Source organism: Malaclemys terrapin, chromosome 12 (assembly GCF_027887155.1).
Source record: "Malaclemys terrapin pileata isolate rMalTer1 chromosome 12, rMalTer1.hap1, whole genome shotgun sequence".
NCBI lineage: Eukaryota > Metazoa > Chordata > Testudines > Emydidae > Malaclemys > Malaclemys terrapin.
The window spans coordinates 5,464,896-5,491,984 of NC_071516.1; the positions used below are offsets into that span (position 1 = coordinate 5,464,896).

Below are 27,089 nucleotides of genomic sequence, written 5' to 3' on the forward strand. Positions count from 1 at the left end.
TGACATGCTTTCAAGTTTGACTTCAGTGTGCCTTTCTATTGTTTATTCTGACCCCCATGAGAATGGATGGCTTTAGCTGACCTAAAATATGGCCTGGGGTGTTCTTAGGTCAGCCACATGTCCAGACCAACACAGCTGAGCTTTCCTGAACATACTTTGAATGCTTGACATCAGACAGTGAGTACAGATTTCAATACTGGGAATCTTGTTCCCCCATTTGAACCTCCAAACAGACCGAAGATGGTGTATATGAAACTGATCAAACTTCCTAATGTGGCAGCAATATGTTGTCCATGTCTCACAACCATATAGAAGCATTGTAAGCATGTCTGCCAAAGGGTGCTAATGACACACTTACACTCCTTTTCAAGAACCTCTGTAGAAGAGAAGACGTAATCCTACCCTACATGTGATTTTTCTAGCATGCTTTATGATGCAAACATCTGAGACTTTACAAAGCAAGTCAAAACACATCCAAAAAAGTCAGTTCAAGCACGTTATTTTTATCCGGGTCCAAAATATTTGTTAAAGTAACTGTCAGACTCTCAGATAATATGGATTTGGCACTAAAATTATACAACAAACTGTTCTGCATATTATCAGAGTATCTATGTCATGCCGGGCCTGAGCCAATGCTGATGTTGGATCAGATTGAAGTGGGCAGTGGTTGTCTTCCATTAATTTCAATGAATGTTGCAATGGGCACTCAATACTTTCATGGGATGTATGTGTTTGTAAGGAATTCTATACATGTGCATTGGACTTTACCACAAATATCAGCATTTATTCATGTACAAGCAAAACCCATAAAATGATTTCGTCTTGCTGACAACGTGGTTCTGATGTCTGTTGTTAATTAGTGGCCCCCCTCAGGGACTGAATGCACAACCCTGGGTTTAGCAGGCTAATGCTCAAACCCCAGTGAGCTATCCCTCCCTCCTAAAAAAATATATATATATATTTAAAAGTGTCCTTTTGGGTTTATTATGGAAGATAGGTTGGGTATGCAGGATGAAGGGGGCTGGTGAATGGGGGGGTGTTCCTTGAGAGAGTCAAGTTACTTTAACTCAAGCCTTCAAACAAATCTACAAAGAATCATTTGCTCCCAACTCCAGGCAACCAACTGCAGGGTGGAGATCACACAACCCCCTTTACTCAGCCCCCTGCATAGCCTCCAGTCTCTGTTCAAAAAATCAAAGCAACTGCGACAAAACAAACAGCTTTAACACACCGTATTTGCTGCATAAATTAACATAAAATGAATATCCGACGACTTGAAAACATTAATCAGATTGGGAGCCAGCAGAAAAGAGCCGAGCAGAATTCACAAGTGTTCTTCTCTGAACATCCTGCCTCCAGTTGCTCTTCCTACTTCTTGCACTGATATATTGCTGTCCTTCCTGCAGGTTTGGAAAATCAATCCGTTCACAGTTAAAGTAATGGCTAGCCCATTATTTATCTCATACATTTTTTAATGCACTGACCAAAAAAAAAATGTGCTGAAAACATACCCAGATGTGTTCCACTCTGGTTTGAGCCACCCCTTTTGATGTCTGCTTTTGAGTCCTGAGAGAAGTGAGTCTAGGAGTTGCTATTAAGCCCTAAATCATTATTTATATTCTAATATCCTTTGAGGCCCCAGGAGATCAGAGCCACATAGGGCAGGGGACTGTAAACGCAAAGTGAGAGACAGCACCTACGCCAAACAACATACATAAGACAAACAAAGGAGGGGAGGGGACAGTAACTGACCAAGGTCTGTAGCAGACCCCTGCTCCTTATGCTTCCTAGGTGAGTGCACATACCACCCTGCTGTCCTGGTTTAGGATCAAAGTAAAACTAAGGGCCGACCCCCCAAGATCCCAATCCTGCCCATAGATCTGAGTGGCAAGTCCCTGCAGCTTGCCCAACTCCAGCTGTGGTATCTCCCACTGAAGTCAGGTTGTAAGATGGTGCTCTCAGTTGTTGTGCAGCATTGAAATGCCAAATTTACAAGCATCAGCTGACCACTTGCGCCTATGCGTTGTTTTCAAAAGGACAGTGTCATGCTAAGGCCAGATTTTTTAGAGGGTACTTTTGCGACTTTTAGGGATTGCGTGAGGCAACTCCAGGTGGCCACTCATGTGCAAACAGGCGCTATTGTCAATCCGGTCCCAGATGTCCTGGGCTGTGTTACAAAAACCTGAAGTGGAATAAAAATAATAACCCCTCTCTCTCCCCCCACAAAACAAACAACAGCAACCAAAAAACCCCAGTACACTGTACTTCCCCTTTGTTATGCTGCTTCCGGTTCTTGGGCACTAGCACAGGGGGCATAATGTGTGAATTACAAGGAAATACTGCAGGGGAATGTTAATTTGTTAAAAAGAAAAAATAACCCAGGTTCCATTTGAATTTAAAAGCAAGAAGCCTGGGGACATTTCCATTGGTCTGATGCGTTGTAGAAGCTTTTCTCTTGGCAAAATCTTCATTTGGGGCCCGCTTTGGTCTCCCGCTCTCCCCTCAGTATCTGGCCAGTTTTTCAGCCCATCTCAAACTCTGTTGTAGTTCTTTAAGGTGGCTGTCCCTAGACAAGTACATTGTGTGGCTTTGGCACTGAGCTCCAGCTCTGGTCTGTGGTTCGCTGGCGGAGAGATGCATTGACACTGTGCAAAGGGAGGGGTAAGGAGGGTGGATTACAGTGCAGTGGCAGCACGACTGGCCAACAGGAGACTGCTTCCCCCAAGTTTGCTTCGCTCTGCAACTGGTAGCGAGGTGATGTAAGCCGAGCTTAGCCAGACCCACTGGAAGGCTTTCAGGCTGGGGTGGACAGTTATACGTGGGAATGAAGGGGGAGGAAAAAACCCCCCTCAGGTGTTTTACACATTGGGAGAAATCACAGTCCAACTGAGCTAGCCTGGAACTGCACGCCAGTCCCTCTGCACCAGGAGACCTAGAACTGCAGACAGCCCTGTAGCAGCTTTGGTTAGCAGATCCGCTCTGCTCCGCTCACACCTCTCCTCACCTCCCCGAGCTTGGAAACGTGTGCATGGGTGTGAGCTTTTCCCCCTGTAGAAATATCTTCCTTCTCTGCGAGCACCACATTCAAATGCCTGCTAAAGCAGCCGCCGCTCACGATCAGGGAGACAGAAGGCTGGCAGAGCTCTCCTGCATTTGCTTTGTTTCTCATTTTTCATCTGGATTTAATTGATGGACCAGAGCCCTGCTGAAGCCAAAGGGGGGGAAAATCTAGTTTCCTAACAGAAGGGAAAGGAAGTGTGTGCATTGAGGTAAGGAGCGAGCATGCTTATTTAACTTTACCTAGTCCAAGATTCCAGTTGAATTATTTCTGTTACGATATGACTGCAGGCAAGGGCAGCTTGGGGCTCCAATAGCAATGAACGGAGATGACAGACAGCAGCTGAAAATGGGCATCGCAAACAACAATGATGTATTTTCTGTATGTCATCTCACCTGCCAGAATACAGGGGTGATCCTCTAACCAGTTCTGCAGCAAAAAAGCAGGCAGGGCAATACAGATGCTCCGTGTGTGTGTGTGTGTGTGTGTTTGTGTGTGTGTGTGAGTGTACGCATGCAAAGGGATTGATGCTACAGTAGAAAAGGACATACAGTCCCCCCAAATGAGTGCAATGTGTTTGTGTGTTGTATCTCTATATTTGTGTGTGTGACACAGAAACACGAATAAGATTACTGTGCCTATGTTGCAGAGGTAGGGCTCTGCTGGCTTGACAAAATCTCTTTTCCTAAGGGTTTGCCCCCAATGTATGATGATTGCTGGTTTAGACAAGTATTGATTGTTATTAATCCCATTTTCATTATTGCTCTGTTGGTGCCCCAGGTCTTTGCCACAGGCTGGCCAGGTTCAGGATGGATCCTCTCTTCCCTGCTCATATTTTGGAAGACCCTGATCTGAGGAAACTGCTGAACGACTCCTCAATGCTGAACCTGAGTTTTCCCAGTAACTGGTTTAACAACGGCACAGGGGACGGCTTCTTGCCACTGGGCATCAAGATCACCATTGTGGTCGTCTACTCCATCGTGTGCATAGTGGGGCTGGTGGGCAACTGCTCGGTCATGTATGTTATTGTCAGGTAGGCAATGCACACATCTCACCAACCCCCCTCCCCTCGCTATTCTTCCTGAGAGTGGGGAGTGAGCAGAGGGCGGGGGGGAACCTTAGACTGCAAGCGGAAGTGAACTGATGCCCTGGGTGATAGAGACCATGTTTGAAACTCTTGCATTTCTCCAAGTTATTTCCTTTGCATTTTAGCTAAGGAGTTTTCCCCCCCGCTGTGGTTCCTCAGGGATGATGAAGGTTTTCAGCCACAGTTCATATTAAACAACCCTCTGGTGCCTCCTAAAGGAAGCAGAGTTAACCCAGAGAACAGAACAGAGGGGTAAAATATATTTCAAAAGGTGGACTCTGACAGTTGTATAAGGCGCGGCACTTGCTGTCAGCCGGAAGAGCAAGGATTTGGAAATAATCAGCCAGCAGTCTGTGAAGGTTCCTGGGGGACTACGGGCACCCCCATTTCACACCGCAGCTCCTGTGCCATGTTAGGGTTTGGGTTTAGACTGGAGAGGGAGTCTAATCCCTTCCTTTGGTGCTATGCAAAAGGGAAACGAAGTGCTTGGCAGCCTCCTATCTCTGCAGGGTACAAATCTGAAAAGTTCCGAGCATCACTATTTTTAAAAACACCATAAAAATAGAATGCAACGCAATGTTCCAGAGATGAGGGAAGCATCTCTAACTGCAGATGAACGTCCGGCTCTAGATACATTGGATTGATTTTCTATAGCAGAAAGACTTTTGTGCGGGGGGGGGGGGGGAAGGAATGAGCAGATGTTGTCCCCACCAGGGTCCATCTCCCGGCATTTAGTGACATGTTTCTGGCCTTTAATATTTAATGTATCAATGGTTTTGATGATGCTGTACGTAGAAAAACGCAAAGGAGTAAAAACTCTCATTTTCTTCCATGATTTAAATCACCTCTCCCTATGAAGCCAGAGCAAATCATTTCCTGTAAAATAAAATAAAAATTTGCATCGGGAGGGGGCATCACCCTCTGTGGATAGAACCAGTGTGTGACTTTTGACTCAGGTCACTGCTTATTTAGGGCTGGATTGTGACCCCCTTTCTATTGGGAATGGAGTCACTCAGGTGAGTAACTGCTCAGTAATGTGATAGGGTTCACAGTCTGGCCTTGAATATGGAGCTCTAAATGCTGGAGTTATTTTATACTGGTCTGAGCACACCAAGCTGGGAAATGTTTATTGAAGTAAAATAAAGGGTTGCACGATTATATTTGCTTTATTCTGGGCCTGATGCTGCATCTCTCATTCATGCTGAGAAGCCCTTGCTCTTGTGAGTAATCCCAGTGGGACTACTGTGAGTACGTACGGCTCAGCCGGGGGAAGGGTCGCAGAACCTGGCCCTAAATATCACAGCCATTCGAATGAGTCTGGATCGGCGAGAAAAAGGCCAAGACTTGCTGTTTTGAGTGGGCAGTTTTTCAGTGCTCTTACGGCAGAGAAGTTGGTGGATGGAAGGAGGAGACCCTGGACAGGGAGGGGCGGACCCTGGAGAGTGTGGAGACATGGGGGGGGGGCATGCTGCAGCTGCTGCCCCATGTTTACTTGGTCTGTTGCAAGGGGATCAGTGGTCAGCGAATCTTTGCCTTTCTGATCCATTTATGTTGTTATTAGTATTATTATTCAGTGCCATCTGTTTAGCACCAGATTTGGGCATGATGCTTATCGATAGCCAATCAGGCAAGGCCTTCTGCATCCCTCCCCACTCTCCCCGTGCCAGCCCCAGGATCAAGAAGTGTCTGCATTTGCGGGAGCATAGGGATTGCTCCCGCTGGGCCCCTCCTGGGACTAATCCACTCCAATGGGTACTGGGAGGAGATAGGACTACAGCTGTGATCCGTTTCCCTTTCCACCCTGACCGGGTGCGGAGAGGGGCATAGACTGTAGCATGCCAAGAGCAGTCCCTCCACTGGGAAGGGCTGTGCCTCTTGGGGCGTCCCCGGGGGTCGTTTGGCACGCACCTCATCCAGTGCAGGCTGGGGCCTTCATTGCATGACCTGTCTGCAAACCAAGACCTACATCCACTGACATAATAAACACCGCGCATGACTGAGCGGAGGGTGCCGGGAGAGGAACCGTCGGGTGACGGAAATGGGAATGGGGACAAGTGTTGGGCGAGCTTCTGAAGTTAGAAGGAAGAGAACCCTGTAACGTCAGGACCGTCATTTCAAATGGGGCACACGGGTGTTCCCCCCCCCCCGCCCTGCACTCATCTGTTGCCTCTGCAGAGTGCCTGCATGTAGTACAGTTGTGGGTTGCAGATGCCCCAAGTGGTCTGGCTCAGAAGAGGAGCATGGGGGTGTGGCAAACCAGGGCCATTGGATGTGTCCTAATGTGCTCGGGGCTGCAGCCAATATTCCAATATTCTAAGAGCAGCGAGTGAAGGCAGCCTGCAGGTTGTGGGGAGGGGTTTCTGTCCCATGGAGTTCCCCACACAGAGTCAGACTGTTGATGAAATTTGGTCTCGGTAACATTCAGGAGAAGCGCCTACAGAACTGCCTGGTGTGCAAATGGATACAGTCATTTCACACAACTCCGCACTCCGGGCTAACAGCAGGAACAAATGGAAGTAGGCAATTTGATGCTTGTTTACTGCGCTGGGCTGTGATATTGTACAGCTGGCCACATTTCGCCTGCACTGCTGAGTAATGGGGCTGAAGAGGGGTCCCGCCCGGGTTCTGTGCCATGCCGTGGCTAACTCTACAATGCACTTACTTCCTCGGCCAAGCTAAGTGCTGGATTGAAATGGCGGCACGGGCGATTTATTTATGATTTGATTTTTTAGGCCCCTGAAAGATGTATTCCTTCCCTGCCGACATGGAACCCTTCCCCCCCCACCCCTGTGTAAGAAGTGCCTAGGAAGTTTTAACCCTTCTCCCAGTAAAACAATATGTGTAGGAATGTTTTATGACCCCAGATATTCCTGCCTTACCGGGAGACAGGCCTGAACCCAGCTGGATCTGAACAGCCCTGAACTCTAGGGAACTGGAGAAGGGGTTTCAAAATCCACATCCAAAGAGCCCTGGTTTTGATAAATGGTCAACCCCAAACCCTAGATCTGAACATCCTTGCAGTTTAAAGGTTCAGAATCCAGATGCAGCATTTTGGTCTAGCTCTCATGAAATCCTATGGGGTCCTTCAGGGAAACCTGAGGTCTAATATGGGGTGCGGAGGGTCTGTGTACAGGGGACGGGGGAGTGAACTGGCTAAACTGGTTGGCGAAGGGACACATGTCATGTGCTCCCAAGAAAAAGTACATGGGAAGCTTTTATACATAGATCCCTTCAGCTCAGGCACCCTACAGCCTCAGTTTGGGATAAAGCTGGATGAAAAATTTCCATAAAAGCATTTTTTCAGTGAAAAGTGGGGTTTTAGATTAAATAAAAAAATTCACAGAAAATGTTTGCTTTACTTGACCATTTATCTTTTTTGTGTGTAGAAAACTAAAAATGTTTCAGTTTTTGGTCCAAAAAATTCAGTTTTTGGCATCTGAAAATTGAAAATATTTTGACTTCTAGGTTTTTGGAAAAAATAAAGCTGAAATTTTCAGTGGAATCCCTCCAACCCCAAGTGCATCCATTTTTCTGACCAGCTCCGGTTTGTACCAAATAAATGACCTCTTCCAGGACATCTTCACTCCCTTGCTTCCATTTCCTGATGGACTTTTTACTTCTTCTTAGCTTTAAGATTCTTGCAATTTAAAAAAATATATATTTTAATGAACCTTTCTATAAGGGTGATTAAAAACAGACATACAAACAACCCGCTCCCCCCCCCCCCCGCCGCCAGTATTGTGAGTTGTGACTTGTCCGTAGAGTTTCTAGCACCATCTCTGATCCATGGTTGGGGTTTGTAGGTGTTACAGTGATGGAAATAATAAATAAGACTGAGTATCAAAAATGTCAATGGAAAGGTCTCATGGATGTCATCACACTCCTCTTCCATTGAGCAGCTTGTGTTTAACTGAAGCAAAGTGCTAGTTCATTTTTGTGTCTTAGGGAAATGTGAGCAAATGAAGCTAATTCTCTCTGCTTGCTAATAGAGCAATTCATGCCTAATGTAAACTGAAATGTTTGGGGGAAACAATCCATTCTAGTTTCGACCAGTCACATAAAGGAAAAGGAGAAGGCAGAGGAGATTATGCGAGTCTTGCTCAGCACCATCCCTGTGCCCTGGCAGGTACTAAATAGATATTGGCTGGATTGAAAGGAGTGTTACGAGGACAACCAGGAACATTATTCATCCATCTCTCACTGGCAGTGTAGGCAGAAGAACATCAACCTGAAACATAAACATACTAGGCCAAATTTTCAGAATGGTGGCCACCATTTTGCTCCTGAAGTTCACTATGTGGATCCAAGATTGCAGATGCAAATTTTTCCGAGGCAAAGAGCACCTATAAAAAGACAGGGGAGCCTCAGCCCTTTTGAACTTTGACATGATGCATTTAAAAAAAACACACTGATGTTTTTCTGTTTGGGGGTGTGGAAAAACAGACGCAGGATATTTTGACCAATAGTGACCCTTTCCATCTTCACTGAATACAAGACCATGAGCACTAGACAAGGGAACAGTCGCCCAAATTGCCCCAGAGGTCCATGGAATAGTTTCATGGCTTGCCCGCGTTTGTGTTTTCATAGATATTTGGGTCTGGCTACTGGGTGATGTTTGCTCTGAGGAGGTAGCATGTAAATAAATGTAACTCTGAAAATAGTGTATATACACACTGTATGTATTCCAGCCTTAGCCCCTCCCAGAGGATTGGCTTTAACTCAAATAATGGTGATACAAACCTCAGTTTCCTCCCTAAGCTTGATTATTCCTAGGTTTCCTTACAGCTCCCTTTCTGTCCCAACTCCTGCTTCCCTCCAACCTCACTTATATCCTAGTTGGATATAATATCTCAGCACTATGAATCATCAGTAAGTACCCAACATCTTTGTACGGGGTTCAAGGACTAGGCATGAGGGGGACTGGAAGAAGCCCTGAATCCCTATGAAGACTCTCAAATCTGCCACTTTCCTACAGTCTCGTTCACACCCACGACATGGATAGACAATTGCACCCAATAAACCATTTCTGCCACCTGTGATGTTTACAGGGTGTTTGTTCTTGGAGCTGTTTATTTCTCATACTTCCATGCCTTTGCACTAAACTGATAAGCGGTTTGCTACTCTGTCACTTCTGACAAGAGCTTTCAAATGGAACACATCGTTAACTCCCTAGCACTCGCTCTTTCTAGATACAGCAGCCACGCAAGATTGTTCATGATCTGCCGACACTTAACTTCCAGCAAGACCAATAACAACTTTATGCACAAACATTGTCCCTTACTGAGACTTGCAAGGAACTCAGCCAAAGTTGCAGAGATTTTGCTTATGTTAGGAAAGTGACAGGGAGAATTTAAATGTGATCATGATTTGTGGCTATGTAACCTATCTATTTCACAAGGTCTTAGCCATGAATCATAACAAAGACTCACAGAACATAGAAATGAGCAATACCTAAACACATCAGTGAGTCCAACTCCTGCTCGTCCAGGATTGTTCTGTACAACCTAATGTTTTCCTTGGTTTAGTTTTAAATGTTCCAAGAGATGGGGCTTCTAGTTCTTCCCTTTTGAGATTTCCCCACAGCATTATGCATATCTCACTTCTAGGAAGTTTTCTGCTCTATCTTTTAAGCAATATTCTTCCCTCTTCCTTTGAAAGTTTCTTCTACCTTCCCACTTAGACAGAGGCACACTTGGCCATTCTTTCTTGAGATTTACCTATATTATCATATGGTTTTCCAAGGAATGACCCTGACAAAGTTTCTCGAATAGTGTGTGTGTTGAGGAAAACCATAAATCAGTCTGCACATTTGCCTGCAGTGCTGCTGTCTCCAATTTATCCTTTTCATTTGACATCTACTGGTATTCCAGGATTCTGTTTTTAAACTAATAATAATGAGTAGTGTCCAGTTGAAGAATGCTTCCTTGTCCAGTGGGTAAATAAAACTGCTTCTATCATGTCTGGTCACGAATCTATCCCACTTTCTCAGGCCTTATCGTGTCTCTTTGGTTTTTCAATAAGCATCTTAGCCAGTAGTGTTAGACAGAAGGAATGTTTTGCACTACATTCGCTTGCTCAGCTGGTCAGACAAAGAAGGCCACTCAAGCCAACACCAGGGATGAACTCGGTTTAGCATTTACAAACTCTGGAAGCTGGCCACTTGTCTGTAAAGAGTTATGGTGACAAATTAGCTTACAGCAAAAGGAAGGAAGCCTCTGATTTAGCAGCCTTGGCAAGCAGAGGTTTGGCTCTGTACCATTTCCTAAGATAGCTAATGGCTGTGATGACACAAGAAAAGTGATTCACCTTGGGACAGAAGAGAATGTCAATGCTTATAGCTTCAGGACTCGACTCTCGTCTTTAATAGGTTGAAATTCAGGTGCTTGCTAGTGGACCCGGGATTCAGCTTTTGATAAGCTTTGCATGAGCCCCCATTCACAGTCTTTCTTGTTATGGACAACAGAAAGGCAGATAAGAGCCCTGTCAATTATAACAATATATTTTGCCCGGTCGCTTTTGGAAAAGTAAGTTCTTTGTTCCAGTGCTCACGTTCAAGCCGGCACAGCCACATTTTATGAGATTATTCTGCTTGCATTTCTCCTTGAAATTTCAAGTGTCTGAAGTTTCTCTGCTCTGTCTTGTAACGCACACAAGTGTTTCCCGGTATGAACATTGTGGATGACATGTGCACAGGGAAGAAAAGTTGAGCTGCACTGGGGCAGCAGAATCATCCAGCAATGTCTAAACAACGCTTACAAGAACCAGCAACTCATCCACAAGAAGCTCATAGATGGTGATGGCCTAGTTGGCAAGAGCTCATGCATGAAAAGGCATGATGTAAATCTTGGTGTCTGCTTATTGATGTCCCTCACATAAGGCCATGGGAAAGAGCACTAAGGCAGATAAGAAATCAAATGTGTAGCCTAAGTGATGAGAAAACCTGTTTCCACTTGGCCACCCTTTTCTGGTCACAGTCCACCCAATAGCTATCCCTGTGGAGAAACACCCCAGGAAAGTAACAGGAACAGCCACTCACACTTTCTGTACACCTGCTCTTCGTGCTTCTAGGCACCTCTTATGGTCCATGGCTCAGTGAGGGATCTCCCCACACTTAGCTCTTTTGCCACTGTGGGGGCCTGGGTGTTACCTCAAATCTGGCGAATAACACTGATATGCAGACGCTATCAAACCACTGACTGCTTGAAATGTGATCACCTTATCTTGAGGTGTGTGGGGATCACATGGGACAAGAAGAGGGGGGTTTGTACACTCACAGTGACCCAGACTGTGTCACACACCAATGCCTATTTTCAGTGCAATGCTTAGCCCTTAATGTAGCACTTTTCACCCCTATATATGAAAGTGCTTTACAAGAAGAGGAATAAATATCATTAGCTACATATAGGGGAAACTGAGGCACCGGCAGGTGAAGTGACTTGCCCAAGATCATACAGGAAGTCTGTGGCAGAGCTGGGAATAGAATCCAGGCATCCTGCCTCTCAATTTGATAATTGTGCTACTGGATCTAAGGCATAGGCGCCGACTCCATGGGTGCTCCGGGGGCAGAGGGGGGTCGGGCACCCACCGGCACCATTAGAAGTCGGCGCCTATGATCCAAGGAGCCATTCTTAAAGATGCACAGTAGACTTCTGTAAATCATGTGGTACCTGAGAAATAATATATACCAGGGGGTTAGCCACAACCCCCCTGCCACTCCACATCTCCCATAAAAGGAACCCAGATCCACTGTACCACAAGCCAGAGAATACTCCTTGCCCATTTTTCAGTTGTTAGTGGAACACAGCGGCTTTAATGCTCGCGTTTCAGCAATGTTAAGGCTACAGGGAGGTTTGCTGTTTATCGCTTTAGGGGAGGCGAGAATGAATTTCCTGAGATACAGAAGGAAGCTTCTAAAACTTCTTGGTGTTTCCAAAATCACCTGGAGCCATTTAAAAAAAAATCCCAAAGCTTCCTCTAGGCTTTACTATCCGTCGTATGGCCCAGCCTACATCTCTATTATATTTAGAGTGACTGAAAAGCTGAAGTGATTAATTTGTTGGTCCTGTAATCATGTGACTGTCAAATTCACTTCTACCGCTGAGCAGTACTAATTGGAGAAGACTGAAAAGGGCTCTCCATAGGAGTTCTATTTCCTTGACAGCAAAGGGCTATCAGTTTAAGTTGGCTGCCTCTTGCTGCTTCGAACTACTGACCATTGTTTGAGTTTCCTGCAAATTCAGATAATTTCTCCCCCTCCAACCTCTCCATCTACTTGGTACCTTTAAGGTCTTCTTTATGCATGTGTTTCCCCTACAGTTTTCAATGAATTTGAAGCAGGTAGTTGGGCAGCAGCAGAGGGAAAGGGTTATTTGAGAAGGGAAAAGCTGGCATATTAAACTCTCCTGAATTCTTCTATTTCCCAGTAGTTTGATTAAAGGGGAAAAAAACCAAACCCTGTTCCCAATGATGCCTCCAAAGCAAGAAGATTCAGAATCAACATCCAGCCTCTGCGATCGCCTGTTACTCCCAGACACCCAGTTGTGTGTGCAGCCCACTGGTGAGTGCATGTTATGAATCCCCCTGTGTGCCAGGCCAGAGGCTATGAGTTGTAACTGTTTTAGCTCTGGAGGTCCCCAGGTTAGTCCCCCATGTTTTGGCCAAGAGGGTGACCATCACATGTGCATATTTAGTCATGGGGCTTTAGGCACAAGTACCTGTGCCATTTTTTACTCCCACAACTCCAGCAATATTCAGACTTGTAGCCCAGAACGTCGATCTTCCACGGCTCTTTTCTTTCCATGCGGCTCCTGTTTCATACACACCCTCCGAGTAAAGACATTTGACTGAATGCCTTGAATTCTTCCACCAGTTTGCTCATACTTGTTCTTCCCCAGCCCTCAAGTCTGCTAATTGGTCTCTAGTGCTCTTTCTTCTATGGTGAATTGGACTCCTTTGCAGCCAGTCAACTCAATAGCGTGGTCATGGGCTTTCAATTCTACTTACTTATTAACGTTGCCTCAAGTGCAGATTTTAAAAAGTATTTAGGCCCCTAAAAATATATGTAGGCATTGACTTTTATCTACAGGTTTAGATATCGAAACACTTAAAAATCTGGCCCTCAGTCCCTAGGGCACGGATCAGGATCAGAGGCCCGTTGTGAGAAATTATAACATTTCAATTACGTGACGTCTTACGAGAAGGCTCCCTAATGGGAACGGTTTAACAAGCTGTACTTCTCAGCGATGAAACAGAGCTGGAGTATAAAGTAACACAAATCCAGTGGACATGAATGAACCCTTTGAGACCTTGTGTCTCTCTATGTCCTTTGCTTTTCTTTTCCCTTTGCAAGAGGCAATTGCTGCAGATTGGATAGAAATGAAATTAATATTGAGTGGTCTGTACTGTGTGGAGTAATCAAAAGTTATTATACCATAAAGAATGCAGAAGAACAAGAAATACAAATGATACAAATGGATGGAAAATGAAGTCTTTTGGTTATTACTGTGGTACAATGGCAAAGGAAACTTGATTTTTCCAAGATCAAGGCTGAAATATGCATGCTCGCAACTCACAGTTTGCCTGTGCACATACCTATATGACTAATGTTCCCCTCTAGTGGCTGGCCCATGGAGAATATAATAGCTCACCACTGCTACCAGCTGATGGATTTACTCTTTAGCTCAAGAGGTAGAGGCCTGTGCTTTTGGAGCTGAAGGGTTCTGTGGTATTGCATGCTTGGTGGGTTGTCACACAGGCAAATCCTGGCCATACGCTGGCTTTGGGATGTGCGTGAGCACAAGTCAGTTGCACACAAGTGCATGCATACTGTTAAAAATCTGTGCCTAATGTACACCAGCAGCTGCTTTCAATGTCAATAATACTACAGGTTGAGTAAAAGTCTCAAAAGCACGGTAGGACTAGCAAATCTCACCTCAAAACCCAAATATGGTTAAAAATCCAGACTAAAAACATTGAAATGACAAACTTTGGCGAGGTTTCTAAATCCTGTTTAATTGGGACTAAGTCCACAGCACTTTTCAGGTCAAGTGGCAAAGAAGTTCCAGAGGCCAGAGGTGTCAAGTTCAAGATGGAAGTGGAATTCCGGCAAATGAATCAGGAGGAGAATAGATTGCTATAGAATATTTTCAAACATCCATACTCCTTAAACCAAAGCAGCGTCGCTCATAATCTGCCACATGGCTGGTTATGAATCTGTCTATGCTTCTGAAAGTGCCTGATTGCCAGGCCTGTAGATTAAAGTGCTGTGCTCATCCACAGAACAGGCAGGGCACAGGTAAGAGCAATGAAATTTTCCTGTGCACTGGCCTATTAACATATTTCAGTCCTGTCCCCAAGAGATGGAGAGAGGGGAGAGTCAACTGCCAGGTCTTCATGGCACATTCAGTCCTTTACCTCTCTTCTGAAGCTAATAGTAAAGAAGACACTTGTGCAGGAGTGGTGCTTGTTTGCATTCTTCTATGGAGAGTCTGCTGGCTCATTAACCCTCGTTAGCAGATTGCAAGCAGCTAGGTAATTAATTGGGCCTTTTTTGACTGTAAAGTTGGCAGTTTCTGTTGGGACATCTGTTTGCTTAGTCCAGGATGGTTAATCCCCTGTGTGGGATCCATACACCCTTTGGGAACAGAGTGCAGTTGAACTGCCATGCAGACCTGAATAGGATGGAAATCTGGGGGACAGGATAGTCATGCGATAATAGTAGCCAGGATAAGACAAAGGAGATTGGAGTGATAGTAATACCTACCGAGGAACTTCTCTCCTTACTGTTCTGGCCAGGTATTTGCATGAGTCATTCCCCAAAGAGTGCAATTTCTTGCTGAACATGTGTATCCAGAGAGTCAGTGCTGGTAAATCAACTATTCCCATGCTCTTCACATGAAGGCAACTCAAGAAAAGTGTCAAGAACAAGGAAAACCTCCATACATGGCTTTCATGGATCTTAGTACGGCTTTTGACCTGGTCAGCAGAAAGGACCTTTTCCAATTATGAGATAGAATTGATTGCCCTCAGTCTGATTTAGTTCTTCCATGAAGGCTATAGTCTGGTATGATGGTGACAGCTTAAAAATCCACAGTGGTGTCAAACAGGGATATGTTTTGGTACATTCTTCTCTGCTGCTCTGTCATGCTTTTTCATTTTGCACTGAGGTTGTACATCTCCAGACAAGAGCAGATGGAAAACTCTTCAACACTGCACAGCTCAGAGCACAAAGCAAAGTCAAATACCTGCTGCTAAGAGAACTTCTTTTCATTGCTGGTGCAGTGCTCGTGACATACAGTGAAGAGGACCTCCAGCAACTTTGCAGTAGCTCCGCGCTAGCTTGTGATGAGTTTGGACCAACCAACACTCTAAAGAAGACAATGATGATGGCACAAGGTGTGTTGATGGTGCTAGAAGTTGTGCACACATAATGCTATATGGGATCAATTGTATTGGATGATTTATCTCTAGATGATAAGCTTAATTCTTGCATCAGAAAGGCAGCCACCGCATTCGGTCAACTGACCAAACACATGGGAGAGAACAGGAAACTAACATTGAACATGAAGATATTGGTCTACCATATGTGTGTTCTGAGCATGCCGCGGTATAGTGGTGAAGCCTGGACTGCCTACGGCAGGTACAAAGGAAGGCTAAACACCTTCCACACCCACTGTCTTTACCATATTCTAAATATCAAGTAAGAAACCAAAGTTCCTGACACTGAAATACTTGAGAAAGAAAAATTACCATGTCCAATCACTGTTCTCAAAGACTTCTCCGTTGGCTCGACCATTTGCAATGGATAGATGATGGGTACATTCTAAAGGATCCCCTGTATTGTGGATGCGCCGAGGCTTAGGCTTAAGTTCAAGGACATTTGCCAGAAGGACTTGTTGAAAATTTTCAACATTGACGTGGCAAGCTGGAGAGATGTAGCTAGCAACAGGCTACACTGGAGGGCTGCGCTGCACCAGAGTGGTTGAGAGAGAGGGAAGCAAAGCGAGTGAAGAGGAAAGAGCAGTAGGCTTCAAGCGCTATTAGTGCACCAGCTTCATCCGCTAGCCCTGTGCCTTCATTATCTGTTGCTCGGGAATTGGACGTTTTACCCATGTATGTTTTACTGCATTTAGTACCTGAACAGCTTTGGCACTTAAACCATTGTCTTCTGCGACAGACAGCTGCCATATAGTAACAGCAGGGATAAAACCAGTTAGTGTTAGTGACCTGGGACAATGACAATGCTGATGGCCTGTGATAAGGGTTTCCAAGATCTGATCTAAAATATACGGGCCAGTCCCTCGGCTGGTTTAAATGGGAGTACTGACTTCCACGAGGCTATGCTGACTTACGCCCATGGAGCTGATAGATGTGAAAGAGCAGTGGCCTTTTTTGCCTGTTTCATATCCCTTGTCGTTCCAGCCACTGCAGCCCTTACAGAACCCGACTGTCTGCCTAGGGAGGGGAAGAGGAAGCGTGTCGTTGCAGCTAGAGGTCTAGTGGGGGAAGGAATGCGTACAAGCTGCGTGCAGATGGATGGCACCGGCTGTGTCTCAGTTAGACGGGATTATGAATAACCTAATCAAGAGAGTCAGTATCCAGAACCAAACGGTAATGCTAACGGCTCCCCAGGGCGAGAGGTTTCAGTCTGTCCCTTCCCCCTCCCCCCCGACATTTGTATTCAGTTTGTGACTGTGATGTCAGTGAACAATCTGTTCAGGAGTCTCATTTTTGCAGCCTGGCTGTTAGTTCCGTGACGGGGCTTTATGGATCTGATTGCTAAGCCCACAGGCCCCGAGTCTGGTAAATGTGGGGAAATGTAGCTATGCCGTCAGATGGGAAGCTTTGCAACATGCTGGGGGGATGGGCTAAAAAGCACCATAGGAAACATTCTGCATCTCTGTGAAAGGTGGTAAGACCTCAAAGTACAGGTGCAGGAAGGGACATTTCCATCTTCTCTCTTTCCTGCCGGTTTGCGAGCTGCACGTTCCTGGCTCTACCCAGTGCACATGCTTTGGTCTAACATTGTTCAGGGCTTGCTTGGTGGAGGGGGGCTGAAGCAGAGCTGTAGGTTAATGCACCTGGCTTTTACTTCCGAGCGCTTAGATTTAAACAGTGGCGAGAACAATACATGAGCCTGATCTTAATTTCCTCCTCAGTGGGAAATTCAAGCTTAGGTACGAGTGTTATATTGGGTGAGCAGTACAAGAAGAGAGAAAAAATAAAGGCAAGAATAGGCTGAAAAGGGACAGGGAACATGGTGAAAAATAACGAGAAAGAGAGCAAGCAAGGAGCCGAGACAAGAGAAAAGCTAAGGGCAAAAGGCAGAGTTGATACATTGGATCCTGGCCTGCCCTCAAATCAGGTTGAGCTCATGAGGGCTCTTACTCATAGCACAGCTTCCCTCTCATTAGTGATTGAATGACCTTACTAAAAACAAAATTGCAGGAAGACAAGGTTGGCAAACTCAGATCCAGCTCCTGATTGAATCTTCTTTCGGGTCCTTATTCCAACCTCCTCATGGCAGCACTGGAGCACCTTCCAGCATCTGCCAGGTATGATTCTTTCTTTGTCCCTCTCTCTCCCCAGGGATAAATTGCTGTATTGTGTAGCAGATGCATGCGGTGCTGTGTGTTGTCGAAGAAAAGATTGAAGAAGTGCGCTTGGAATAAAGGGTGGTGGGTGTTGTGCCGGGTAATAGCCTCAGAGGACTTCATACTTGTGAAACTAGACTGGCTCTTTATTAAGAGAATGATTTACTGAGGTGCTAGCATTCCAGCCATGTGCACACAGACCGACTTCCTAGTGCCGCCTCCAAACCCTTCCTTCCTGCAGCCTGAGCTCCTCCATTCAGGTCCCATGCAGGTTGCTAAAGTGGGGTTTGTGGTGGTTCTTCGAGCCTGGAGACAACAAAGTCTGGCTCAGGAGGGGCGTGGTTTTGAGTTAACTAACTTGCACTCCACCAATCTGGGAGCCAATGGGGCAAAGTTGGTCCCTCTGTACCTCTTAGGGAATTGAGCCAAGGGGCCATTCCAATTCCAGCAGCTGGAGATTGCAAGACTGTAAGGATGCCCTGGCCATGCCCTCTATGCAGGCAACTAGGAGAGTGGTGTTGGAGTCGCTATGGTAACTATATACTACCAGAGAATGCCCTTGCATAAGAAGAATTCTCAAGTGGCTGAATGTGCTGGGTTTCATTAACATTTCCCCTGTCCCCGCCCCTCCCCCAAAATCCAAAAAAACAAAAACACCTCACAGCAATTTGTGGACTTTGAGAGTTTGTAGACTAGGAAGTTCAACCATCCCCTGATTATCACATCCATTTTCAAGATGGGGTCCAGGGAGGGGTAAATGACTGGCTCAAAACGACCCAGCAACTCAGTAGCAGAGCTGGGACTTCCCAGTACTCTGGCCAATGGATACACTGCTCCCTTCAGTACATTTCCTGTTCAATCTCATGCAATAGCAGGAGCTCTGACTGATTGCTCATTCCCCTGCTGTGTTCATATGCTTGTTTGCATGGGACTGGGTTAATAAGGGAAACTGTCTCCAGCTCTTAAATCTTACATTTAATTTCTGCCTTTGTTGGGACTGATTTAAGGATCTGTTGGTCTGAGTTCCTGGCAAAAAATAATCCACAGAAGATTAATTGATTTTGTTTGCGCTGAATATTCTGGAAGTGTTTGCGAACATTGGTCGGCTTGATGTTTGCTTCCTTGGAGGCTGTCAGGAAGCAGAGAGAGTGACTAGCCACGTTTCCACTGAGTGGGAATTAATTCAGTCTATTTTTTGATCATCTTGTAAGAGCACAGCCAATGCAATCTCAGAAACCACTTGGCTTCCCCAACTTATCTTTAAGTGCTGGGCCAGATAATCATTCATTCTCCTCATCCCATCTCCTCTGTGCATTGTTGCAGAGGGGTGAAAGTATGGGAAACCTGTTAAAGGGACCCCAAAATTCAATTGGTGGCAGAGAACCCACATGGTATCATCCCCTTCTGACTGCCCCTCTGTGTGTGGGGGTCGCTGCAGGATTACTGACATGGCTGGGCAGGACAAAGGCACAGCTGCGGAAAAGCAACTCTATGTAGACTCCCCTTTGGAAAACGCCCATAGGAAGGGATGCTGATTGTTCCCCTCTCTGCTCTGTGCTGGCACAATCCCTCAGAAGGACTGGGGCAAGAGCCAGCGGCAGATGGAACAGCTTTGGCAACACAAGTGCAGAAGGAAACATTCTGGGCAAGGTGGAAAGGGAACCAGAGAGTAGAAAGGAGGGGTTGGCTGTCTGTCTATATAGAAGCACTTTGCTACTCACAGGATGTCTCAGTGGGTCTTGGGACGGGGTGGAGTTGGGGGGCTTTGCTTAGTCCATGGGGACACAAACCCCACCTCTGCTAGATTTTTGACCCAGTCTAGCTAGTTGTATGGGGAGGTGCATTATTGTTCTGTGCACTCAGAAAAACATGCCCCTCCCCCCCCCCCCGGTCAGTGATGTAGTGGTTTTTCTTTGTTGTAACATACAGGTGTTATGAATCTGAACAATATTCCTTCAAGTGGTAACATTTGCAAAACAGGCCAAGGATTTGGGGGAGGGAGGGGTTAAGCTATTGACAAATTGCCTCAAATACAAACTCCCCTGAAAAGATCACATGGATGAGCTTTCATGGTTTATCACTCAGCAAGACTATTTCCTAATACTGTACATCCTTCAGATGTCAAAACCGCTGTCCCGAACACAACAGCTTGCCTCCCCCTGAGACTGCTTAAGGTGTCAAGGGATAGTGAATCATGGTCTGTTCATGTAAGAAGTCTACTTCAGCCTTTTCCAGGCCTTGGGTCAGCCAATGGATGGGTGACCAAGGGGCATTGGTACAGTCTAGTGGAACAGACAGAAGACCTACTGTAGGACAGTGACTCTGCTCTATGGAGTGGCACAGGGATGGTTAAAATCATGGCCAAATTGTACAAGAGAACACTGATTTTTTGCAACGTGCTTTGTAACGCACAACAAATCTGTCTTAGGTGATTTCAAAGTAGAAATTACCCTCTAGGGGCTTTTGACTGTTAAATACCAAGGTTAAGGTTAATCTTAAGCTAAGTATTTGTTTGCCAAAACAGTTTGTGGAAGCTTTGTCTAACAGGTCAGCTGGAGTGCCATTTTGTTGGGCATCAAGGGTTTGATGGATGCTTAACAATTTTTCCTTTGAGTAGAGAGGGGCCTGAACTAAAACCCTGGATCTGAACAAGGTTGACCTTTGGATCTATCTGTCTGAAAGTTATTAGACTTTCCAGGGCCCGATAAAAACAATCCAGGCAGCTAGACTCACCTTTTTTGCTGAGACTGCCATCAAGAATTGAAATAAATTCCTGTATCCCAGGTTGAGATTGCTAATTTACTTCATGTGGACAACACAACTGCTCAACAGATGATAGTGATTTTCTGTTAATGCTGAACTAGCCCTGCTCTGAACCATTGATCTTTATAGCCATTTTCCAATTTAACCCGGTTCCCAAAGGTGATTAGTTTCAAAATTCATGCCAACTTAAAAAAAAAAATTACACCTACACATAGGTCTGATTGCCCCCCTGTTGGATGCCATTCTTAGATTCTTCTTTAAATAGACTTGCACTGAAACAGATCAAGCTCCAAATTGCACAGGGTCATCCAGCCTCCTAGGTATGTTGGGGTAACAGCTTTATTTGTTTCCCTGTCAAGAGAGAAAAGAAACCAATCTCTTTCCCTAACAGATTTGAGTAATATTGATCTATCTGAAGTGAGCTGGAGTCTTGAGAATCCACCTTCTCGCTTGGTGTTTCTGTTTCTGGACCAAGAGGGGTTTTGTGATTACCAAACATGGTCCAATGCATCTTCTCCCTGGCAGATTCCTTTGATAATCACAGTCAAGCATTAAAGCTGATAGCGTTTTGCTTTTTAAAGCCAAAGATCTTTTTTTCATATTAAATTGCATTTCTGTTGGAGGAACAGTCACATAAACGTAATTTTCAAGCGCCTGCTGTCTATGAAGCTCTGACATCTAATAAATACTCCGCTAAGGGCCCTCTCAAAAAAAAAATAGACTTGTTTTTTTGGAGTGTGCAAATGCTGGCTGACTGCATTGTTGAGACCAATATATTACAGCCACATTCCTTAAGGAGGCAGTCCCTACAGTTACACAGCCTTGGAGGCTCACTGAATTTCTGTAGACAAGAAACCATAGAGACAGCTATAGACTGGCTATAGACTGTACCAGGACCCTATTAGGTCCTAGGTGAAATACAAAACCACTTCTTCCCCTTTTCCCAGCTAGCTGGGGTCAGGTCACTGGAACAGTCTTGCCAGTCCAGTGCTCACTCCATAGCTACTCTGTCCTTCTATAAACAGTCTATCCATTGTTTTCTTGGCCAACCTCTTGTTCTCAGCCTGCAAACGCTAGTCTCAAAAGGTGCCCTTATAGGGCTCCCTTAATCTAAACTTCGTACATGCCCATGCCATCTCAGCTTCTTCTCTTGCCGCTTCTCTCTCATACCCCTGACCCTGGTCTCACTCCTGACAACATCATTCCACAAGCATTCAGCAATATCACTCCTCTCCTCTTCTCACTGCCCTCAAACATCTCCTTTCACGGGCTTCAAGTCTTCACAAGTGCCTTTCTTTGGTTCCCCATGTCTCTGATCAGTACAGAAGAGCTGATCTTACCATGGTTTTGTATAGTGGTCCCTTAGACTGTGTGGGCATCTGTTTATCACAAATCACTCCACTTATCTTGCACCAGACTTCCCCCATGCTCAACAGACTTGCTTGCAGTTTGCTGCTTTCTCCATTTGCTGCTAACCAGTCCCCATGGTATTTAAAAGCAGAAACCTAATTTAGATGCTGGCCCTCAATGTTGACTTTTATCTGCCTTGGTTCTGCACAAGTTACCCACAGGACTTCAGTCTTTTCTTTACTAATTTTGAGGCCATAGTTTTAGTTTGCTGCCTATAGGGCCTCCAAGCGAACAGGAAAGCAAGCAGACAGAAAGGCAAGAAACTTAGCTTTAGATGAGATATATAATGAGCTGGAACAACTGTCCTCAACTAGATGCTATACAAATATAGAACAAAAAGACAGTTCCTTCCTGAAAGGGCTTACACTCTGAGTATGGTATGCACCACAGGCATGGTGCTTTGTATATGCCATGTGCTCCTCCCTTCCCCTCTGTACACATGTGCACACATGTGCACACACTCTTTCTGGTTAGATTTTAAAAGTAGATCGTTCAATCGGCATCTCTATTGCTGCCAGTTGAGTACAACTCCAACTGAAGACTGAAAATCTCAATAGGCATTACAGACAGGCACTCGAAAGGAAAATGTGTTTCAGAAATGTATCTTACATATATCACAGGGGTATCTCAGGGTGAGTGGTACTATTCTTTGCTCCCCCAATAGGCTTTTTTATTATATCACTCTAGAATTACCACCCATTCCAGGACTTCCTTTCATTGCCAAAGTCTATTGAATAACAGATCTAAAAACTTGAGTCTGTTTTCATGTGCGACACCATAATAGCCACGTCCTCTTCCCTGGTCTGCATATGTCCCCAGAACAGGTGTCCATTTTGGGGGTGGGGAAATAGCCCTGATCCTTCCCCTCCCAAGTGTTAATGTCCCTAGGAATATACAACCATATCCTCCCTTCCATTTGTTGGCATATAGGAATATCTCCTGCTCCCTTCCCCTGCCAAGTGATGTGGCAGGGGGATGTCCCACCTTCAACATGCATTAGCCCCCTAATGTAGTGTGGCTCCCACAGAGCACCCCCTGCTGGCTACGTGTGGCACTGCAGGCGCTACCTGCCTCAGTTTCCTCCTCCCCACGGTTTTCTATCTCTCCCTGGGTTCACGTAGATTCCCCTTTTGGGGCACTCAAAGTCCCAAAATAAACACTACATTCGACAAGAGTTCCAAATTCACATGAACAAAAGTTCTTTTGCCCCTTCTGGGCTCAGCTCACAGTTCTTCTCACTCTCATCAGAATGCATCTCCCGGTCTTTTCCCACTGGGTGTCCAAGTACAACCAAAACCACCATGGTCTTCCACCTCTCCAGGCTTCTCCTCCGCTCCCTGTCCCTCTTGAAGAACACCGGCCACAGGACTGCCTCCCTGGAGCCTGGCTCCTGGAGATAGCTCCACTCCAGTGGCTTGGCTGCCCTCCATAGCTAGCCCCAAACTGCTGGGCTTCTCCCTTTTTAAAGTCCTATACCCAGCACAGGTGTGGCAGGGCTGGGCGAATTAAACAGGGTTGGCCAGGCCAGGCCCCTTGGCCTTTAAATGGGCATACCACTTTATTACACCCTCTATTCCCCACCCCAGCAAACACACACAGTCCCTTTTAAAAGTCGGTATATATCTTCCCACATGGGATTCAGGACTGGAGGGAGTACTCTTCGGAGTCAGGGCTCCAAATGCAATTGACGCTGAGGTAGCTGGAAGCTTTTCCCTTCTGTAGAATATTAAAAATCTTTCCAGTTTGTCAAAGAGCTTCCAAACAGCCACTTAGCAGAGTGCACTCTATGTATCAAACTCATGTGTAACAAAGAGCTTTCTCCCTTTGTGCAAACACAGGGAGGCAAGCTAGGCATTTGTAACTGAAAACAAGAATAGAGAGCCTGTTGGAAATTCAGATTCACATTGATCTGGTTGTAGCAAAAGAGACAAGTGTAAATCACTTTAGCCTCTTCTGATTACTTGAAGCCTCTTGAGCGCAGGGGAACACAGATTCACTCTCATCTCTGGCACCCTTGTCGTGATATTATTACTTTGCCATCTGACATTCCTTTCCTGTTTGAAGCTAGAGATTGGTCTGGGGTGCTAATCAGTATCAACAAAATGGGAAAAGGAGCATGCGCTGGTTAATAACACACATTGTTCCGTCTGTTACCAACAGGCAATGATGCAGCAAATACCCGTTAGTGTGGCAGATGGCCGGACAGGACAGATTGGTAGGATTAAAACCTTACATTAGGATTGTCACTGTGCAAAGGAGAAGTTGGTTTTGTGGTTAGGGTGCTGCACTCAGGAGTTCTGCGTTCAGGAGGGTATGGGGGATAGGATATTTCAGGCGAGGAATTTCTGGTGAACCTAGGGATGTATTAATGCCATTGTACATGGCACTGGGAAGACCTCATCTGGAATTCTGGTCACCCATGTTCAGGAAAGATAAATGTAACTGGGACAAGGTACAGAGAAGGGCTGCTAGGATGTTCAGGGGCCTGGAGAATCTATCTTACAAGAGGAGACTAAAAGGAGCCAATTAGAATGAATGCCAAAGCACCCAGTCCCAACCCTCAATATCGCGCCTGTGAGGGCAGTGGTGCATGCCTGACAGGACGGGGCTGTTGGGTGTGCACCTGATGGACGAAAACACATTTCACCAAAGCAATAAACATCAGTTTCACGTTTTCAAGGTGGGAGCGGGCTATGAACAAAGAGGAGAGCCAAACTTACTTTAAAAATGATCAAAACCCCATTACCTTGGCCCTGACCTTATGTAAAGTGAAGGCAAAGCCTTATGCTGAGGATTGCCCTACTGGTGCCTGGGCATCCCATAGATTCCTTCTACAAAAGTTCCAAGGCTCTTTTAAATGTATCTGGAGGCCAAAGCTACCCCTGAGAGCCTAGGGGATCATGAGAATGCAGAGTTGACTTGAAGGTACTTTTGCCTTCCCTTTCTGCTCAGCTGTGCTGGGTAACACGCTGGTCCGTTTGAAGATCTGGCTCACTGTGCCTAAGAACAACCGATGTACAGGACCTTGAGAAATAGGCCAGTTCTCTAGATGGCTATCATTTTTCCTAAATGACATGAGTGGTGCTGGGCGGTGGTAGGCTGAGGAGATTTTATTTCACAAGAAGAGCTGCTGGGGTGTTTGCCCATTGTTAAAGGGGAGGGAATGGCCCTTTAAGTGCAAAGAAATCATTTGTCCGATTTGTTTTGAGATATTTCTTTGTGAATAAAATAGTATGTTGGGAAGAAGCAGCCTGCGTTCATCTGCAACAGGAGACTTTCTACCCTGATGTGTTGCTCTGCTCTGTGGATCGTGAAACAAGGCGTTTGGAATCTCCAGGAGATGTTTGTTCCATGGCATGATACTGGCCTCTCTTCCTTTTAAAGTAAAGCAGTTTATGAACCTTTAACATGTAACTATAACCCCAGCTGAGAATTGGTAAGGTGGGGCAGGCGGTACATGCATATAGATCCAACATGCAATCTTTAGTTTAGGATCAGTTACTCCAAAAATTGAGGTTTTGTTCATCCCAAAATTTGAATTTAACACCTGTAATCTTTAGATCAACTAAATTCTTATGTTAATCATTTCACTATTGACCAAGGGCCTGATCTGAAGGCTATTGAGATCAATGGGAAGATTGCCACTGAATTCTACATGCTTTGAATCAAGCCCCTAATATACAAGAATCCCCGCAGAAGTTATCCAGAACAATGCCTGTTAAAATGAGTGGAACCAAAGGAAGATGTATTTCAAAACCACCGCGCCCCCCCCCATTTCAAGTGTCACTCCTCTTGCCTAGGAGATAGCATTGACCATTCAGCCTGGCTGAATGTTGTCAGATCATTCTCGGAAACGCAACCTAGGGACAGCACTACTGAGAATGCCATTCAACCGAATCTAAGTCTGCAGAACGGATGGCTGCAGGGGAATGCCGCCCTGCCTTTGTGATAAATGATTAGAGCCTGCCTAGTGGCGCTAGAAATAATAATAGGCTTTGTTTCGCTATTTCAACGCAGTTAGTGGCCAAGTTGCTGACTTCTGAGCCATTTGCTGCCTTGCAGATAGCTGCTTGGGTAAAATTCAGAGCAGCGTTATCCTACCTGGGCGATATGCGATACGCTCCTGGCTTAAGCCTTCCTGAGGCTATGTCTACACTTGCAGAGTTTTTGCGTTGTCCGTTTCAACGGTGATAGTGAACCCGTCAATGGTTTGTGTTCTCACTTACGTCCACAGGCGTCAGAGAGTGTTCACATTTGCAGCACGTCCATCGCTGTGGGAAGTGGAGGGGGTGATCGCGGGGCATCCTGGGTCCCTGCACAGCCTCCTCTCCCCAAATACTGATCAGTAGCTCAGCATTGCTCTGAGCAGAAGATCACTTGCTCCGTGGAGCAGGCATTGTCACCTGGCCAGATGATAAGTGAGCACTTGCCAAGAAAACAGGAAGGGGAGTTTCAAAATTCCCTGGGCTTTACAGGGGGAGGGATGTCTGTCTGTTTACCTGGCATCAGAGCAGCAGAGCTGCTGGCCAGAGTGATCACCGAGGCACTGTGGGATATCGTGCGGAGGCTAAAAGCTGTGTAAACAGGAAGAATGTGTCTTCACTTGCACATCACCACAAAAGCATCACTGGTAAGAGCCGTCCACCTCTCATGGAGGTGGTTTTCTTTTTGTGGTGAAACTCAGAAGTTTCACCGCAAAAACTCATTGGCACGGGTAGACGCTCCCATGGTTTTTGCGCCAAAAAGGGATGTTCCCCGCTTTAAATGGCAAGTGTAGAGATGCCCTTAGATATTTTTCAAAAGAAGTAATCTGAGCCTTCTCAACTGGTAATAACCCCGTTTACCATTGGCCGGGACATGCTTGCTGAATCAGTGCAACGTGGCATGCTGGCAGTGAATACATTTGGTAGGACTGAGGGAGACTTGGGGCAGGCTCATGTTTGTGTATGTGTTGTTCGTGGAGTGCATCTCACAGTATGTAACTGGCTCGTGTATTAGGGAGAACAAGTCTGTCTCCAGAGCTGCTTCACCCTTCCTTTCTACTTATTAGAGAGCTGAAAGAGGGCGTGGGGGGTGTGTGAAGTCAGCTGGTTGTCACCCTTACACCATAACGATGCATACATTACCCATTGGGATATTGGCGATACCCACCATAAATATATGAGCATGATGATCAAGG

At 45.7% G+C, this 27,089-nt stretch overlaps 1 protein-coding gene across 1 annotated transcript in view; it reads left to right on the forward strand.

Moving 5' to 3' along the window:
- The first annotated feature begins 2,737 nt into the window (after window positions 1–2,737).
- OPRL1 (opioid related nociceptin receptor 1) overlaps window positions 2,738–27,089 on the forward strand; it is a 36,210-nt gene continuing 11,858 nt past the window's right edge. Inside the window, exons 1-2 of the mRNA XM_054046525.1 lie at window positions 2,738–3,269; window positions 3,839–4,091. Coding sequence (XP_053902500.1) covers window positions 3,868–4,091 — 224 coding nt within the window. The 5' untranslated portion in view covers window positions 2,738–3,269; window positions 3,839–3,867. The remainder of the gene's footprint in view (window positions 3,270–3,838; window positions 4,092–27,089) is intronic.